At 34.7% G+C, this 17,208-nt stretch overlaps 1 protein-coding gene across 2 annotated transcripts; it reads right to left on the bottom strand.

Moving 5' to 3' along the window:
- Positions 1 to 1,142: 1,142 nt before the first annotated feature.
- LOC120007640 (coatomer subunit beta'-2) lies at positions 1,143 to 15,477 on the bottom strand. Of its 2 annotated transcripts, none has more exons than XM_038858009.1 (25): positions 15,302 to 15,477; positions 14,676 to 14,696; positions 14,496 to 14,557; positions 14,229 to 14,283; positions 12,402 to 12,438; positions 11,909 to 12,234; positions 11,674 to 11,805; positions 11,424 to 11,572; positions 10,639 to 10,707; positions 10,069 to 10,219; positions 9,881 to 9,946; positions 7,591 to 7,779; positions 7,044 to 7,184; positions 6,870 to 6,944; positions 6,488 to 6,664; positions 6,309 to 6,400; positions 6,094 to 6,210; positions 5,253 to 5,367; positions 5,035 to 5,106; positions 4,452 to 4,648; positions 4,282 to 4,375; positions 3,478 to 3,584; positions 2,987 to 3,113; positions 2,305 to 2,462; positions 1,143 to 1,618 (listed from the first exon to the last, which is right to left on the bottom strand). In XM_038858009.1, exons 1-24 carry the CDS (start codon positions 15,302 to 15,304, stop codon positions 2,319 to 2,321), a joined length of 2,718 nt encoding a protein of 905 aa, XP_038713937.1. In that variant the 5' UTR covers positions 15,305 to 15,477; the 3' UTR covers positions 1,143 to 1,618; positions 2,305 to 2,318. The 2 variants fall into 2 exon arrangements, with proteins under 2 accessions (XP_038713937.1, XP_038713936.1); XM_038858008.1 differs by having other exon boundaries at positions 2,305 to 2,489; positions 15,302 to 15,475.
- Positions 15,478 to 17,208: the final 1,731 nt, after the last annotated feature.

Below are 17,208 nucleotides of genomic sequence, written 5' to 3'. Positions count from 1 at the left end.
GGCTAGTCGCATGGGCTCGGTATGATTAGTTGGCCCTTGAAGCCCATCATCCAGATTCTCCATTTATACTAGGCCCAAAATCACTGAACCTTTTTTTTTTTTTTTTTTTTTTTTTTCTGGTAGGAGAAAATTTATAGTTGAACTTAATTCTAATATTATATCCAAACAAATTATATATTCCTCCCATGACGCCATGATGGTATTTTGAATTTCTGGGAGCAGAAAACATAGTTAATTTTCTATTGAATTTTGTATTTTTACATTCATTACTTCAATTTATGGAACGATTTTAACTTTTATAGTGTGTATTTTGAGATTTTTTTTTCTTTTCTTGAAAGTCTTCCTCTATTTTAAAGTAGGAGAAGAATCATAAAGGATTAGAATTCTCGGCTGTGGAGACAAAGATGGCATTTTCCTTGTCCCTTTCTGAATGTGGCACAGGGTTGGGATTTTAATTAAGGTGGGGACAATTGATGGTTCCTCTTTCATGAACATAAAAGCATGGCATTTTCATTCTGTTTTGTGATTCACAAAACCCAAAACGAACCGATTTAATTGGATTGATAAGGTTACAAGAAATTATGTCTTTTTCCAAAAGCTTATACTTTTGTTACCCGTGCACAGAAATTTCCCACCATAGGACAAGTTAGATTAAAACTAACACATGACCAGAAAGATACTACTTTCAATGGGAATTAAACTCAAAATTGTTCCATATGGTTTGGCATCAAGAGAGATTTACCGGTCGACTATCACCCAATTGGTAATTGGTTGGACTCTGGATCTCGCTTTGTCATTGTATCAATTGTATCAACTGATTTACAGACTGAACCAAATAACATAACACCCCATAAAGATAATTACGCTGGCTCACTATCACCACCTCCATTTGCAATCATACGAATACTATGGATTACCCATTTCAAACAATAATCACCACCTCTAATAACGTCTAAATCTATAAGACTAAATTAGGAGTAACCATAACGTCGAAGAATACACTAGACAAAGACGAACCCTCTAAGTGGCTGAATATACAAACACTTGACTTCTTCCCAACCTCCTACCGGAACCTGGTAGTTATTGAAAGAGAAGCCATCACTTGAAATCATACCACTCAAAGGAAATGTAATTCAACTATATATAAATGCGACTTTATATAAATGTGAGACCAACATTTCACCCACTCCAGTGACGAGAAAAGAATGTAGAATACAATTTAAGTTTGTCGATAAGTATTCTGGGCAAAAAATTTGCTGAAAATCCCTTCCAATCTTGAAAAGTTCAAGTAAATAGCTAGTTGTACAACAAAAAAACCAGCTGAAAATTCTAATCAATAACAAAGTACTATAAATTCTAATGGCATAAAGAAGCATTTACGCAATGATAAATTCACCAAATAGGCAAATAGTCCCCCGGCTTGTTGAGGCGCTTCAAAGCTCTTTTTTTTTTTTTTTTTCCCTTCCTTCTTTTTTAACACTATGCAGCGGCAAAGAGTCCCAAGTGCTCTATTCAAAAGTATTCATTTTATCTAGCACATTCTTCTCACCTTAACTAAAAAGATTTAGCCCATCCAGGACCAATCATCTTGACGGAACTTAGTGATGCGGTGTAAGCACTGTCAAGAAAAAAAAAAGCGAGGGGTAGTAAGACCACGAGATATTATTGAAAAATAAGCCACAAAGTAAACTGTCATCAAAACTAAAGGGCCGTTTAATTCCAGACCATACCACAACAAGAAAGGAGACATTTTGCATCTCAAGGATATACAGTCCAAAATAGTGGTAGAGAATCAAAATGATTTAAAATTTTCCTTGGTGAGAAGAGCAAAAGATACATACAACCATACATGCTTCTATGGCCCTCAAGACACAAAACAAGGTTAACATAAATTAAAGTAAAAAAAAAAAACGAATAACTGAAATATAGAAGAAAAAAAAAAAGGGAGGTAGGAATTGGTGCAAACTCAGAATAGGTGTCAGCTATGCCCTAATAGCAGAGTTTTAAGGGCTTATCATTCAATATCAAAATTATTTACAAACAAATACAAAGTTAGAGGAAGCAATTCACAACTGTGTGTTAGATTCAGTCAATTTAATTTAAAAAGATATAACACTAGTAGTAGTAGTAATAATAGCTACTAGTCCGTAAGTTTTCATCTGTGGTTATATTAACAAGAATTGTACAATTACACTAACTAGTATAGGCAGCTAGTTATGACATCAACTACTCAAAATAGGAGTTAGAGATGGCAATTTAGAATCAATTAATCAACAGATTAAAAATTTGGATTTTCACACTGACCCAACCAATTGCTTTTACGCTGACGGGGTTCCTGCATTATTCATACCCCACTCTTCTTCAGCCTCGTTACCATTAACGAGTACAGCACCATCTGTAGAATCCGCATCCACCACAACAGCCTCCTCTTGGCTCTCTTCTCCATTATGCTCCTCTTCATGCTGTTCATCTCCATTCAGATCAGTGGCCTGTGATGGAAAACATATTTTATGCATAACAAAACAAAAAACTAAACTACTGGCTGCTTCTGACACACTGACATGCAAAGTGATTCTGCTTTTAATTGATAGAAGATGGTGGCTTGGCATTATAGACTACCTAAAGAAAAACAGATAATTTATATATATAAAAATTCACCTTACAATCACAATACATGAATATGACATATGCAACCAGTCTAAATAAAAACCTCAAAGTCGAATCACACCAGTATACATTACAGCAAATATTAAGGAAAACCAGGAAATGTAATAATGAAAATACATAGTTTCATGTAAGGTTAGTAACTCTTGAGAGTCTGAACTCTTAAAATGGAAGGAAAGACACAGTCATAGTAGCTATGAGAACTGAAAAATATTATCATAAGCCACAATTTGATGAAATGGACAACTAAATGTTTTTCAGCATACTAGATCATAAACACAAATTCACTACATAATTTGTAGAATGTTGGTAAGATACACACCTCGTGATCATATTCTCCATTTTCAAGAGGTTCCTCCTCCATTTGCATGTTTCTGAAAGCCTCCGTAAGGGTCATGTGAGATTTATCAACATGGTTTATGTAGTCCTTGGCAGAAGGATACACACCTCTGCAAATTAATTTTCGAAATAAGTTAATGAGAAAGCATCTCCCACTTTCTCACCCAAAGACCACGACATTCAGATTTATTGATAAAATTATATGTCATAGCATATTTAGCCCATAGCTGAGATGAGTCCAATAACCATTCAAGGGAAAAAAATCATAGACAGCTACTTTGCATGGAAAGAGCAAAAGCCAGAAACAAGATGAACTACCAGTGAGAATACTCTGGCTCAAAGTGAGAGGTTAATGAGACCGCACATAAATATGATTGTGGTAAGATAGAAATTGTCACTTTGGGGGTTTGGGGGTGGTCTTTATGTAAACACATGTATGTTAATAACTTAATATGACTAAATTCATGACAATACCTTGTCTCTGAAACTCTAGATTCAACAGAGAGAGCAACCTGCCAATCTTCAAACATATTTGGATACTCTTCAGGGTCAGCCAATGATTCAGCAGCTTTTGGATTAATCTGTAAGTCAATCACAGTCAGATAGATTTAATAAAGGGATAATTTAATAGCGTTTAAAATCTTTGAGTGCCAGAAAAGCTGCCAGAAAATGTATCATGTAATTGAAAAAAGTCATTTTTAGCTTAAACTGGGACAGGTGATAAGACTGACTTAATTAAGCAGAGAAATTATTCATCAAAATTTAAGCATTCGATGACAGTATAAGGAATATATTTATATCATTAAGGGCCATCAAGCTTTTTAATCCACTCATCCAAGAGTAGCTGGAATGAACTACATTACACAAATATGGTCTTTGCGTCAATTCATTAGAGTTGAAATTAAAATGGGGAGCAAGGATGCTGTTTAAATTCACTTTATGAATTTCATCGCAATAGGAATAATAATAAAGAAACTATCATAATGCGGCAAAGTACAAACATATTGGTGCATTCAAAGCCAGCCAAAAATGTGGACCACGTTATAAGATTCCAAATGAATACATCGAAATATATATATATACACTCACCAATTCATCTAAATGACGGAGACGTATAATTTTCATATGAGATATGGGGATTCCCCAATGTGAATGACAGAAGTTCATACCCTTGGATTAATAAAATTGAATCATCTATTCTCCAAAACTGTGACTCAATTCAAGGACGAAAAAAACAGGAACAAGGAAATGAAAAACAACGATGACAAAAAAAACCACCTTATTGAGATCCTTTCTCCAGATTTCCACCAACTCTGAGACCTTGCTTGGAAGATAAGACCGTGCCATTAGAGCAGCCTCAGGTATCCGATTGCTGAAACACAAATGCTTTAATATCTACACCATATTTGCACTGAATGTCAGCTGTCAAGTAATTAAAAAATAATTACCTTTCCACTAGCAGCTGAAGGCACTCTTCCAATTTCCCCAACATGAACAAACAAAGAAATGCAACATTGTTCTTGCCTTGCTCTTTTGCAATAGATGCAAGTTTTGACATACCTTCAGCATCCCCTAAAGAAGAATAGAGAAGCAACAAACCACTCAAGTCCATTGCATGTTTCAGACATTCCTCGGCCATTTCTAGCTGCAGCAACATCATTCAAAAAAAGTGAGAAAGGTCAAGAAAGAGGATCAAGGGTAAGTGTCAGCTATAAGAAAGAAGGATAGCTCTGAAAAAAAAGTGACTTTGGAGAAAATTTGCAATAAGAAGTAGAGTTCAACAATTTGAATCAAAATGTCATAATGCACATGATCTCAAACACTGTTCAAATAGCCATAAACTTTTATAGATAAAATTATCCGCACTGGTCCAAACTAGAGCAAAATGAGATGTCCTTGATTTTGTAAGCTTCTTAAGCTTACCATTATGATCAACCTCTGAGATGAAAATACCAACATTTCCAAAAATACAAATATGACCGAAGTTAAATGAACCACTTAAGGTTGAAATTAAAAAAAAAAATAGAACACCTTTCCAGAGGACATAGCTAATTCTCCCAACTGCTTCCACTTAGACTCACTCTGCGCTTCAATGGCAATTTCCTGCAGATTAGGTGAACATGTGAATTTCAAGTAGAAAAGTAAAACTGTTAATAAGAGCACATCAATCATCAAGACATTAAATTGATTTTTTTTTAAAATGTTAAAAGTAATACAAGTGTAATACATCATAAGTTCATAACACTCACCTGTGCCACCTCTAATCTACCAAGCTGTATGGCTAGCTCAAATCTGTAATCAGGGTCCGTAGCAACTACAAGTGCTTCCTCAATCATACCTCGTGATTCCAAGAAACGAGCCACACTGATAATAAAACCAAATCATATACTGAAAATCCAAGAAACATTTCAATGCCTAAACTTCACATCCAAGGGAACAAAAAAATGGAGCTATAAAATTTTTTGAAAAAATCCTCCAATTTCAATTATTCTTTTAAAGTAAATCTGCCAAATTTCAAATAATTTCTGGGAAAAAACAATCTGTTTGCGCTGAGACAGAAGCAAATAAAATGAAATTTTGACTAAGTAAACTGCACGAATGTTAATAACATAACATCTGGTGTATTGTTGCCATTATGTAAAACATCCACATCAAAAATGTCTACCCTAAAAGAAATGCTCCTATAAATATTTAATTAAATATTTTCCGAGAATCAATAATTTTGTCATAATAAACACCTCAAGAAAATTCTCAATCTTATACCTCTACCTTCAAAACTCATTATCAGTAAAGAGACAAACATGAGTTTTCAGTAAAGAGACAAACATGACATAAGGAAACAAAATTATGAACTCCTTACTGAGAAGGACTTCAGGCAGAATCACAGTAAATTTATTGAATAGCATGATGTTGAAACTCACAAAACACTCAATACTATTTGTACATTTGTTTTGACAACCACGTTGTCATACCATATAAACGAGAAGTAATTTGATTTTCAAGCAGCAAAGTGGATGCCATTCCTTTTCGAAAAATCATAGATAAGATCCATTTCAGTTATCTTATCAAATTGAAAAGGTTTAATGTAACCTATTATGGTGGTCCTTAGGAATCGAAGGTAACAGCTCATTGGCCCTTTCCAGGTCTCCACGCATCACAAGAGTCTTGTACTCAATTAGACTGAGAAGTAAAGTGTATCCAATAACACTGCATGATAATACACAGACAAAAAAAAAATTAATGAGTCTATTGACAAAAATACAGCTGTTGCTATTCTCAAGAACATCAAGCAAGCAAGTACTAACTTGAACTCCTTGTCAATCAGATACACCCTATTCTGACTCGCGAGATACCCTAACAAGTACATAGGCCGGTCCAAATGAAACATCGTGGTAACCTGAAAGAATCAGGTTAGAAGACAGCACCATAAATGTAAGTACATGAATAGCATTTAAGATGCATGAAACCTTTAAACCACATATACCTCGCCACCAACACAGTAGTTAAGTCTCCAGGATGAATTGTTGTAGATGAAACAATCCCCAACCCAAATTCCAGTCCTGACACGTTCATTCGTTTCATGGAGAAGCTCAAACGCATCCTCAACACCTTCTTCATCCACTGGTCTTCCACTATCTAAATAGGATGAGACTACATTGCGCTGCGACATAAGTATGAAATTCAATGCCCAAATCAACTAACAAGCCGCAAATTCATAACTTAACAGCACAATTTAGCCAACCCCAAACTTTTGGGATAAAGGCTCGGATGATGATGATAACAGCACAATTTAGAGACCTAAATGAAGCATGTCCATGAAAATTACTGTACTTAAAGAAACGAATAATATCACTATGAAACCTCACATTGTACTTCAGAATATAAAATGACGTATCACTAGCAATTGCCACCAGATCGCCACTATCAGCCCAGTATACATTCTGTTCACAAAAGTGTGATGGTAAACATTTTTAGGAAGCAAACAAAATGGAAAAAGAAAAAGAAACTGATAGATCAATTGTAAGTATGTTGGTGCTTACTTTCACAGTTACATCAATTCGCCTAATCAACCTGCACTCATTCCAATCATAAAAACAAATGAAATCATTTGAGCACATCGCCAATAATGTTCCTCCATAAACACACTCAGCTGAAAAGGTTGGTCGGACACTCTTCTTTTCCTGAAATGTATCACATCCATCAAACTCCAACACATGACAGAAAAATGGTATATACATCTATATAACAGTCACAATATGATTATCTAGAATGCCAGGATAACAAGGTTCCCATAAAATTAGAACCCAGTCACCTCATCAAATAGAATGATCAATCATCTAAGGAATGCGCACATAAGAGATATTCATAGGTAAAAGTAAATCAGAATGTACATGAATACTAACCCTTGGACCACCCCATTCACTAAGCAACATGGTAAAGTGATTCAAACAAAGGGAAAAGTCCAATTGTTCAGAAGCACTAGCAAGAGATGTGTTGGATATAATCCCATTATATATAAAATCAAATTATATAAGTATTTTCTTTAAAGAGAATCAAATTATGTAAAAAATAAAATAAGGCACAAACCTGGAAATTTTTGCTGAAAATCTTAATCCTTGAGGAACTTTCTCTAACAGCATATTCCCCATCAGATGACCAAACGATTTCCAACGCCGAACCAAAAGACCTATTTCTCCATGCCAAAGCAGTGTATATGATATACTCACCATCTCCACATACAACAACAAACCTCCCATTTGGGTTGTGTTTTAAGCTCTGAAACAGAATTATGGAAATAGTACCACTATCAGCAGTAGCAGTATCACGAATAAAAGACAATAATAACAATACCAAACTAAGATATGAACAAGATAATTAGATAACAGTAGAAACAATAGACCCACCACACACCAGAAGTGGACATACTACAAAGATTCATGCTGAAAAAATTGGCAGGTGCTAAGTATAATCTTCATTCTCATAATAGTATTAGTCCTTCACCAAATAAATTAAGACCATCCAGACCAGAAGCAATGAGTTCATTTTTACTTAGTTTTTATTTTTTAAGAGTGAGTCCATCTAGCATAAGTTTTCGTATTCTTTGGATACCATACCACGACTATTATTTTTAGGGTGCGTTTGGTATGGGGGTAAGAATTTAGGGGTATAATTTGTTACCCATTGTAAATGTTACAAGGGTAATAATAATTATGGAGAATAAGTGTTACCCTTGTTTGGTAAAGAAGGATAAAATTTACCCAAGTATTCATTACTCTTGTTTGTTACGATTATACATTACTGGTGTAATACCATTACCCTTGTTTGTTATTATTGTAATGAACCAAACTAGAAAAAAGTGAGATTATGTTATTTTTTTATTGTTACGACTATTATGTACCAAAATTTTAAAAATATAGTGATAGGATTGTCCCACATCGAAAGATATGGGAGCTAAGATGTTGTTTATAGGGGGAGGTATGGGCCTCCCTTAGTACCCAAGGTTTTCTAGTATGGGTTGGGAGGCCTTGGGTACAGCCGGCCCATATGGGTGGGTGTCGGTTGGGCCTTGGGCGCTGAGCGTGTATGGGCGCGATTCTATCAATGGTATCGAAGCATGATCCTGTTGTGCCTTCAACTTGGGACCGTGCCTGCCGGAGTGGCTGGCCATGGTGCTTGACCAACGGGGGTGCGCCTGCCGGAGTGGTCGGCCATGGTGCTCGACCAACGTGGGCGTTGGTCTTGAAGGGGAGGGTATTGATAGGATTGTCCCACATCGAAAGATATGGGAGCTAAGATGTTATTTATAGGGGGAGGTATGGGCCTCCCCTAGTACCCAAGGTTTTCTAGTATGGGCTGGGAGGCCTTGGGTACAGCCGGCCCATATGGGTGGGTGTCGGTTGGGCCTTGGGCGCTGAGCGTGTATGGGCGCGACTCTATCATATAGATACATATGCATATATATACACACACAGCCAGACATATATATATATATATATATATATATATAATAATAACAACTGTTAACAATTTCAACAAAATAATCTGATAACATCCAAATCCATGACAAAGACGTACCACAAAAGTAGGGGTCACCATTTGGTCCGCGGGCCTAGGTCCGAGCCCGGCCCGAGCCCGACATTATTTATTTATATATAATACACACACATACACAGACAGTGCATGCTGTCTGCATATGTATATATATATACATATGCAGACAGCATGCACTGTCTATGTATGTGTGTGTATTATATATATAGTATACATATATACATATACACAGATAGTGCATGCACTGTCTGCATATATATATATATATATATATAATACACACACATACACAGACAGCGCATGCACGGTCTGTGTAAAGTGATAGGAAATTTTACTCCAATCTATTACCCCTTTAAAAAATAAATTCTAAAAGCCCATAAGTTATATATACACATATATATTATATATATGTGTGTATATATATATACACATATAATATATATATATATACATATATATAATATATATGTGTATATATAACTTATGGGCTTTTAGAATTTTTTATTTAAAGGGGTAATAGGTTGGAGTAAAACTTCCTATTACTTTTTATTACCCAGGTCTCCCCACTAGTAAACTTTATGTATAAAAAATAAGCTCAATTACTAAAATTTATTACAGGAGTAAAAGTTATACTGACATAACAAACACAAGTAAACTTAAAATTTAATTACCCTTGTAACCATTACACCCCATTACCCCTGTACCAAACGCACCATTAGCGTTTTCTCTAACTCTAAACAATAGCATATAATATGGTTGCCAACATAGTAATCAACCAGATCCGTAAAACAGAATATGGAATAAGACCAGAAGATCATAAACATACTTGGGGATAAAGATCACAGGTTCCCAGTTCCTTAACAGCCAAAGGCAGTCTTTCCCCATCAGTTACCTAAGAATTAAAAGCAATAACAACTCAATGTCAGCTTGAGCAAAGGATAAGATAGGAAAATAAATATTAATAGGAATTTAACATTAACAGCATTTGAAAACATTAGTCTATTTAGGCCAAACCTCATAATCTGCGCCCACACTCTTAATGTTCACAGTTTGAATTTCGTTATGCTTAGCCCATATGATCTTTCCACTGTTATCCATGCTAGCAACAGGTTCTTCACGCCCAATTTTGACCATTATGGTTCCTTCATCGTAACCAATCACAATCCTGTACAGAGGGAAACAATAGTTAGCCTACTATTAACTATAGAGCCAGTGATGAAGACGAAGACATGATGAAATCATAAAATATAATTTGAAGGAATAGTCGACTAAATGGAAAAGGATCTGACCCTTTTGTCCATATGTAATTCTATTAAGAAATACTTATAGATAAATAATAAGAAACTCAAATAGACAAAATTAACAATAATTTATATTTACTCATTCCTCTCAGTGGCATGTAATAGATTTTTTCTCAAAAGCAATGCAATAAACTATAGAGGCTGAAGATCTTAGGGACAGTTACACACAAGAATTAACATGGTGCTCAAATGGAACTGCAAGTTAATGTCCAAAAACTTTAAATTTTACAAACAAATGACAGTAAATATTATTAGCAAGGAAAATGATAGCGAAGACAAATACCGGTGTGAACCTTTGTTGTATCCAATGGTCCAGACTCTTTCAAGACCATAATTCAAGGTGTTCTCAAGCCTGCCAGTCAATAAAATGTAATTAATAAACTAGAAAAAGAAAGTAGGGAAGATGTGTTCAATAAACTCCATGATTTAGTTATACGTCCCAAGAAGAAATAATCACAGAAACACTAGAGACTTACACCGAAAAGATAAAGTGACAAAATAAAACATACATGGGACACAAATTGGTATATTATCTTCAACATTTTGTCTCAATAATAGGACCACCACAAACTTTCATTTCATCCAAAATTTCCCAATTAAATTTAACCTTTAAGCCATCTAGGAAATCAAAGGAATTTTCACCATGCAAAGTATCATCCACCAAGAACAAAATTGACTCTGCAGTAAAATTTAAATGTTGATTTCCCTGCTCAAGTAGCTGTTAACTTGAGGACCTATCAACCAAACAGACCCAATTTACCTAGCAAATAAGAGTTTGACTACCCAGATATTATTGAATTAGAAACATATTGGCAAAGCATAAACCCTAAAGTTATCAATCTCATGCTCATGTGAACAAAAACTTAAGGCTTAAATAAGTTATAATAATAATAGTCCTAGAGCACTCTCACTTCCTTTAACTAAATTTTTTCATTTTCATTCATAACCATCTATATCGAACAAGTCTTACCTGAACAATAAAAATAGAAACAATAAATAAGAACGGTGCCACATAACCATTAGTCAACAAATGAACAGAACTTCAAAAAATTTGCACAAGTTAATTACCTATAAGTGGTCGCGTGCCATATACGAACGGTCCCATCCTCTGAACCTGTAAGTATTATAGGAAGTTCAGGATGAAAACATACTGCAGAGACATTATGCGTATGGCCTTCTAACGTCTGGACGCAACTTCTGGTTTGATAGTCCCACACCTGCATATATAGTATTCATATAATATAGCTTCCTAAAACATATTATTCTAACAGTCAAAATCAATAAGTGTTTACTATCTCGGAAAAAACTGCCGCCGTACCTTAGCAGTGTGATCATCAGAACCAGTAATTAGGTATGGTTTATCACCACCAGTAAAATAATCAACACAATTTACACCTTTCTGATGGGCATCCAATGTAAAATTTGGGTCTGGCGAGCCCAGATTCCATATCTAAAATGATGGGAAAAAAGGATTCTCAGCACAGTTAGAATAACTACATGAAATGATGCAAGAAATGCACGACATAAGTTAAAGCAGAAAAAAGCCTGTGTACCTTAATGGTGCGATCAAGAGAAGCACTTGCGAAAGTATTGGTGTCTTTTGGGTTAAATGTGACTTGCATCACATAATGAGAATGTCCCTCAAATATCTGTGTACATACCCAACCCTTTTCCCAATCCCAGAGTTTTATGAGCATATCATCAGATGATGAGAGCACATAAGGGAGGGTAGGATGGACTGCCACGCACCTAATGTAATCAGTGTGTGCCTCAAATACTTTAATCTTATCCATTGTATTGTAGTTGTATACTCGAATAAACATGTCATCAGCTCCAGCAACAACCCATTGCTTGCGGGCTATAAACTTTGCTGACCTAACTGGAAATACATGAAGCTGTTTTAGAATACGCAAGGAAAAATAAAGTACAAAAAGGCAATAGGAAAAAAAATGCTTTTCATCATGACATATATGCATGCATGTACACATCAAGTATGCCTTTGTATGTTTATATACATATATATAACTGTGTAGGCATGTGGTGTACCTGGTAAGTCGGTGACCTCAAAAGTTTGTGCCATAGTCTGGATCAAAAACAAAAAAAAAAAATTGGTTACCTTTACTTGCTTTTATGAAACTCCAAAGAACAAGATAACCCCTCAAACCGCAAAAAAGGAACTTCATTCTCTGTTCCTTGACTGCTTTTTTTATAGCCATATATAAGAAAGCTTTTACGGGCTTGCCTAAGTAATGAGGTTGCTAGAGACCATTTGAACAGAGAATTTCTTAGTGTGAAGTGCTTGAAGATTTCAAGTGATTCCCTATTGATACCAAGATTTAACCCCTCAAATAATCAATATAATTTTTCCTTACATTCCTTTCACAAATTACCCATAGGAGCCTATGAAACTTCTAAAATGCTGTTTTCTGGGGCTTATGCAACCACTAAAATGCATAAGAGCAGCAAAGGAACAAGACCCAGCCGTCCCCAGATTAAGTATTTTCCAGGGCTCAATGTCATTTTCAGTCCTTGGAACTTAATATCAATAATCCATTTAGTCCCTGAACGTCAAATTTTCCTAACCAATCTTTGAACTTTAGAAGTATGTAAAATAACACCCAAATTTTAATGGTGGTGGCAACATGAACAAATAAAATGATTTGGCATTACCTAACCCAATAAAAATAATATTGCACGCTGACATAACCCTAAAGAATTCATCTCATCGTCTTACCTCTGATCACTGCAAACAAAAAAAGAACGATAAAGTATCTCTCTTCAAGTCTGTCCTCTCTCGATTCAAATTTAATTGCAGGTCTCTTCGAATCTATTTGACAAGTGACAACTGGCAGGGTTGTGCTGCAGCCCAAACTTAAAGTCATCTTTTTCATACTTATTTCCCACTCCTTACTCCCTAGAGAAACCATTTCATGACTCCCAACAAAATCATTGATCTCACAGACTCACACTGATTACAGATGATGATGATCAAATAGAACGATATGGACAGCAACTCCTTCCAATGTAGAATCCCATCGTATTCACCGAATATTAAAATCAAATTGTAGGCTCTGTGAAAAGATATCTAAAAAATAAAGAAAAAGAAAAATGCTTCCTTTGGCTCCAGCCACAATGATAAAGTTTATCAAAAAATATATCCATGCAAAGAAGTTTTGTCTGTTTCCAACTAATCAACATGACATTTTTTTTATCGTATAATTCACATAAAATTTATAGAGTTTTCAGTTTTCCGTGAAGAATGTGTGGACTGTGGAGAATAATAAGTCAGTTCTTGTGTCTATTAGGGAATATTGGGATTCAAAGTCACCTTCCAAAATCCAAACTGAAAAGCTTCGATCCATCAAAAACGTTTCCTCATAGCCAACCATGTCAGCATGCCAGTATAAATGCTTGATCTCAAATTTATTTTTTACTAGGTAAGGCAATGCAAGTCAGTATTATTCGTCCATGACTCAATTAGCTTGAAAATTTTTGACTTTATCGGAAATTACTTTTAAAAGATTATCGATTTTATTCCAAAATAGTAAAGTTCAGGACTAAATTTGACATTGTCATTAATTCTAAGGATCTACAATGACATTAACGGGTCTAATATGTCCAATTACATTGCAGCACTATTCCTCTCCAATCAGAACCCTATGCCTTTCCGGAAGTCGTAACTCAAACCAGACAATAAATACCATCATATAGATGAATCCCTGGCATGCTAAATGACAGGTAAGCCAGCTTCAAAATAATGTTGTAAAGATCAATTATTTAAAGCAACTTTAAATGTTCCACTCCAATTATTTTTTGTCATCACAGCCATTACGAAGATACTAATATATAATCCTTATTTTTTATGATGCTTACCTGCGACTGGTAATTCCAAATACAGACAGTTCCAGAATAAAGACTTGCTAGAATCCTGCGGTAACAGATACAACAAATTAAATGTCATCGAATGCAAATATACAACAAATTAAATGTCATCGATGGAAATTATGTAGATAATATTCTTTTTTAAGATCCCAACATTAAAAAATCACAGTCCTCAAAATGTACATTAGTTCTGTTCTTGCAAATTCAATTTTAAAAATAAATTAATATTCTCAATTCAACAAAAAGTGGTATAGTCACCATGGTTCTGTGGGATGTAGATCCACAGACTTTACTCTCTCTGACCGTTGTGCGAGTTTCCTCTGTGCAAAATTTACAAAAGAAGGTTTCTTAGTTCTCAGACAGCTCCAAAATAGTTAGTGATAACTAACAGGACAGAATCCAACTTCAAACCATATCAGGTCAAATGAATATAAATACCTTGATTTCGAGTCTGAGAGGCTGTTGAGGAGTGACGAAAACCAAAAGAAAACTTATTAGTCCCAAAAATAAAAATGAGATCTCTACATAACTCAACAAACTTAAGAAATACATTTGGTCACGGAAAAAATCAAGGAACCAAAATCCATAATTTCAAGACAACATTCTTTCATTGTACTATGTTTCCTCCTCGGTCTAATTCATATGCACTACATCAAGTTCTAACTTAAAAGGAAGATCCCAAGCAAATTCAATTCAAACCATAATCACACTGTTTAGTTGCTAATAAAGCCATATATAAACAAAAAGAAAACCAAACCTTCGCCCAACTTGAACCAATCAAAAGGAAGACAACTGATCCTAAGTCCACATTTAATTTAACGAATAAATTCTGATTTCAAATTCAAGTCGCAGATACAACAACAGATCCCAAGAATACTCAATTCACTAATTCTCAGCGGCGGAACACCCGATCCCAGGATTCCACATTCAAAATAGGCATGCAAGAGACGCACACGAAGACGTAAACATCAAATCGAAGCAAATTCGAACCAGATCTAACCAACACTAAAATTCCCGCAATCACTTCCAAGAAGGACAATGCAACAATACAATAACAAACTCACCATTTTCGCGATTACAAACTCTGGAGGATGAGATACGATCGAGATCCCAATTCGCTAGCCCAAAAGATCCAGGTGATCCAGCTTAGATAAGGAGTGGGGGTTTTGGTGCCTGCGTTAGTTAAGGCAGAAAATTAAGAAATTTAAACAGAGTTCGCTCGGATGTGTATATATTAACTGTGTATTTTTGTTATTTCTTTCCTCCCCGCAGTTTTTATATTTTTATGAAATTTTTTTCATTAAACAGATAATATATGCGAATACAAATTTTTAATATTCTTTTAGTTGAAGATAAAAGTGACTTTTCACCTGCACACCAATTTTACGCATTTATTTTTCGTACCAATTTTACGCATTTGTTTTTCGTGTGATCTTCACTTTTATTGTACTTTATTACCATCATTGAATTTTGAGTGTGTAAAGTTGGTGCGCATGTGAGAATTTCGATAAATAAAATTATTACATTTATATAAATAAAAATATAAAATGTACAATTATTACACTCTCAAGGCATTCTTAGATTTTCCTAACTTGGTCCAATAGTATAAGTTGTCTTGCACCAACTTTGACGCTATGTTTGTTTGTTTAGTCGTGGAAATAATAATGAGAATGGAACGAGTTCTAATGTTTGGTTAGTCAAGGAATTGTGATGGTAATAAAAGTTGACAAAAAACCTATATTATCCCTTATGGTTTATCGTTCTTTAATGATAACTTTGCATCATTTTTAGTTAGGTATACATGCTTGCTTCGTAAACCTATAATATTTTTAAAATGTATTTATATAAACTAATAGCTTATATATATAGCTTGCATTCATAATAAACAATTCAATGGTTATGTAAATATATGGATTGTTGAGATTTATTTGATCCAACAGTTAAAAATTGTGGAAAGGATAAAATATTAACCATGATGTACCTTAAATGGTCATACCAAACATAGCGTGATTTCCATTTTTTAGTAAGGTAATTAATGATTCCAAAAAATACATTCCAATTATATGTCACTTGGTAACGAGCTCATATGTTGTTGAGGTACTAAACAAGCTCCCACCGAGTTGCCAATCAAGACACAGTAGAGGTGTTGAGCAATATAAACGGCACCGGAAAAACATCAGCTTAGTGACCCTCATGTGACTAACATCTAAGGGAGCCAGAGAATCAAAAAAAAAAAAAAAAAAAAAACATTTACTTGATGGAACTGGACTACAAGAACCTATAAAAAGGGACCTTTGCGCCAGATAATTTTAAGTCTCAGAACTCATAACTTTTTGATACTATCAAAAGGGAGAGCTCCGAGTTGAAGAGCACCCTCCATTTTTATGATAATAATCAAACTAACTTGAATATTTTCTCTTCTCTTGTGTAGGTCATCGAAGATCAGTCGAATCACTTCCTTGAAGCTAACTCGCCAAAAACTTGAGCAAATTTTGGACGTCATCATAATTAACTTAACATAGTTATTGATACCTAAAGAGAATTACAAAAGATCAATTATTAACAATAAGAATTTATGACTTTTTATTTATATTTATAAATTGGGAGATTATGTTGTTATTTAATTTAGGAAATATTTGATTTAAGACGTCAAAAAGACTCAAAACAATTCATTATTTTTCATAAAAAAAAAATTAAAAAAAGAAAACTCCATATAGCACCATATAATTTTTTTTTTAAATAAAGTGTTGCATAAGGATACGTCGTTTTCATAATTCGTAGTAAGTAAAGGGCCTTTGATTTGAGGCTTTGAGCACTTATTTCGCGCCATCGATCTCATTTGTGGGCCCAACCCAAATTCAACAAAAGCCCACAACATCCTTGGCCCAAAAACTTTATAGCATAATTTCGTGCACTGACTGAATTGATGGTCAAAGCCATATAGATTAACAATCACCGCGTTATAAGACAA

Source organism: Tripterygium wilfordii, chromosome 10 (genome assembly GCF_013401445.1).
Source record: "Tripterygium wilfordii isolate XIE 37 chromosome 10, ASM1340144v1, whole genome shotgun sequence".
Taxonomy (NCBI): Eukaryota; Viridiplantae; Streptophyta; class Magnoliopsida; order Celastrales; family Celastraceae; genus Tripterygium; species Tripterygium wilfordii.
This window is presented reverse-complemented; position numbering and strand designations above follow the sequence as displayed.

Excerpts from the sequence above, each read along its gene's own strand:
- LOC120007640 (XM_038858008.1), bottom strand. Across the intron at positions 14,284-14,495 it reads CTACATCCCACAGAACCATG|GATTCTAGCAAGTCTTTATT; the intron begins GTGACTATACCA and ends CTGTTACCGCAG. Across the intron at positions 12,235-12,401 it reads TGAGGTCACCGACTTACCAG|TTAGGTCAGCAAAGTTTATA; the intron begins GTACACCACATG and ends ATGTATTTCCAG.